The 1,291-nt window shown below is 49.0% G+C and overlaps 2 protein-coding genes across 2 annotated transcripts; both read right to left on the reverse strand.

Moving 5' to 3' along the window:
* Positions 1-303: 303 nt before the first annotated feature.
* Positions 304-795, reverse strand: Pmar_PMAR011227 (histone H2A.1, putative; the record flags this gene model as incomplete). Its single annotated transcript, XM_002783696.1, has 1 exon — positions 304-795. The coding sequence occupies one exon, from the start codon at positions 793-795 to the stop codon at positions 304-306; it is 492 nt and encodes a 163-aa protein (XP_002783742.1).
* A 162-nt stretch (positions 796-957) lies between these two features.
* Positions 958-1,200, reverse strand: Pmar_PMAR011228 (histone H3, putative; the record flags this gene model as incomplete). The annotated part of the gene is made up of 1 exon (XM_002783697.1): positions 958-1,200. A coding segment is annotated over one exon (243 nt), but the record flags the coding sequence as incomplete, so codon positions are not given.
* Between the last annotated feature and the right edge of the window lie 91 nt (positions 1,201-1,291).

Raw genomic sequence — 1,291 nt, forward strand, 5'->3', positions numbered from 1 at the left:
AGGCTTGCTGGCGGCGGCAGTTTTGGGAGCCATATTAGAATTTAGAGAGTCAGTAGAATATTATGTAGTTCGAAAACATCTGAACATTGTCTCGGCCCTCCGAGAAACTTCTAATACAAATCTCGTAAAAATGCTGAGGAACATAAAATTTAATCGGCAACATTACGAATCCTTTCCTCACATCATTTGTGCAATAATTGCGTTCCTGAGATACTTCAATTGGTGTTTAGATGGCGCCAAAAAACGCCTTGAAACGAGTTCAGCAGGTTAGTGCCTCCAGCTGCATAAGCCCGAGGGGATTATTTACATCTCCTGGGAAGCAGTAAAGCTCTTGCCCTTACTCTTTTTGGGCAAAAGAGTAGTGTGGATGTTGGGTAAGACGCCACCACTCGCAAGAGTTACACCAGCGAGGAATTTGTTCAGTTCCTCATCGTTGCGGACAGCCAATTGAATATGACGAGGAATGATCCTAGTCTTCTTATGATCACGCGCAGCGTTACCGGCGAGCTCGAGAATCTCAGCGACGAGGTACTCCAAGACTGCAGCTAAGTAAACTGGCGCCCCAGAACCTACGCGTTTGGCATAACGCCCCTTCTTGAGGTACCTCGCGATACGGCCAACAGGGAACTGTAGCCCGGCCTTGGCGGACCGAGACTTAGCTCCGCTGCCACTCTTCTTGCCAGCCTTACCGCGTCCACCTTTGCCTTTGCCAGACATGTTTTGTTTATAAGCGAGTGTGAGAATGTGGGAGATGAAATGACGATGCGATATCATCCAGTGGCGCCTCACGCTCATTTTGATGAAAAAAGTGAAAAGTAACCATCAGCTCCGCTGAAATCAATCGTAGACCGCGGACTTTACTAAAAAACGTGTGACATTTATAGACAGTTCGACAAGATGGCGTTGAGAAACGCCTTGTAATACTGTGCGGATGGCAACTCCCGGATCACAAGAGGCTTACGACCTCTCGCCGCGGATCCTCCTAGCTAGCTGCATATCCTTGGGCATGATGGTAACACGCTTAGCGTGAATTGCGCAAAGATTTGTGTCTTCGAAAAGACCCACGAGGTAAGCTTCCGCGGCCTCCTGTAAAGCCATAACTGCACTGCTCTGAAACCTCAAGTCAGTTTTGAAGTCCTGGGCAACCTCACGCACGAGCCTCTGGAAGGGCAATTTGCGGATGAGAAGATCCGTGCTCTTCTGATAACGTCTAATCTCACGCAGAGCGACGGTGCCCGGACGATACCTGTGAGGCTTCTTGATACCGCCAGTACTGGGAGTAGACTTGCGA

Source organism: Perkinsus marinus (genome assembly GCF_000006405.1).
Source record: "Perkinsus marinus ATCC 50983 genomic scaffold scf_1104296936350, whole genome shotgun sequence".
NCBI classification, from domain to species: Eukaryota; Perkinsozoa; order Perkinsida; family Perkinsidae; genus Perkinsus; species Perkinsus marinus.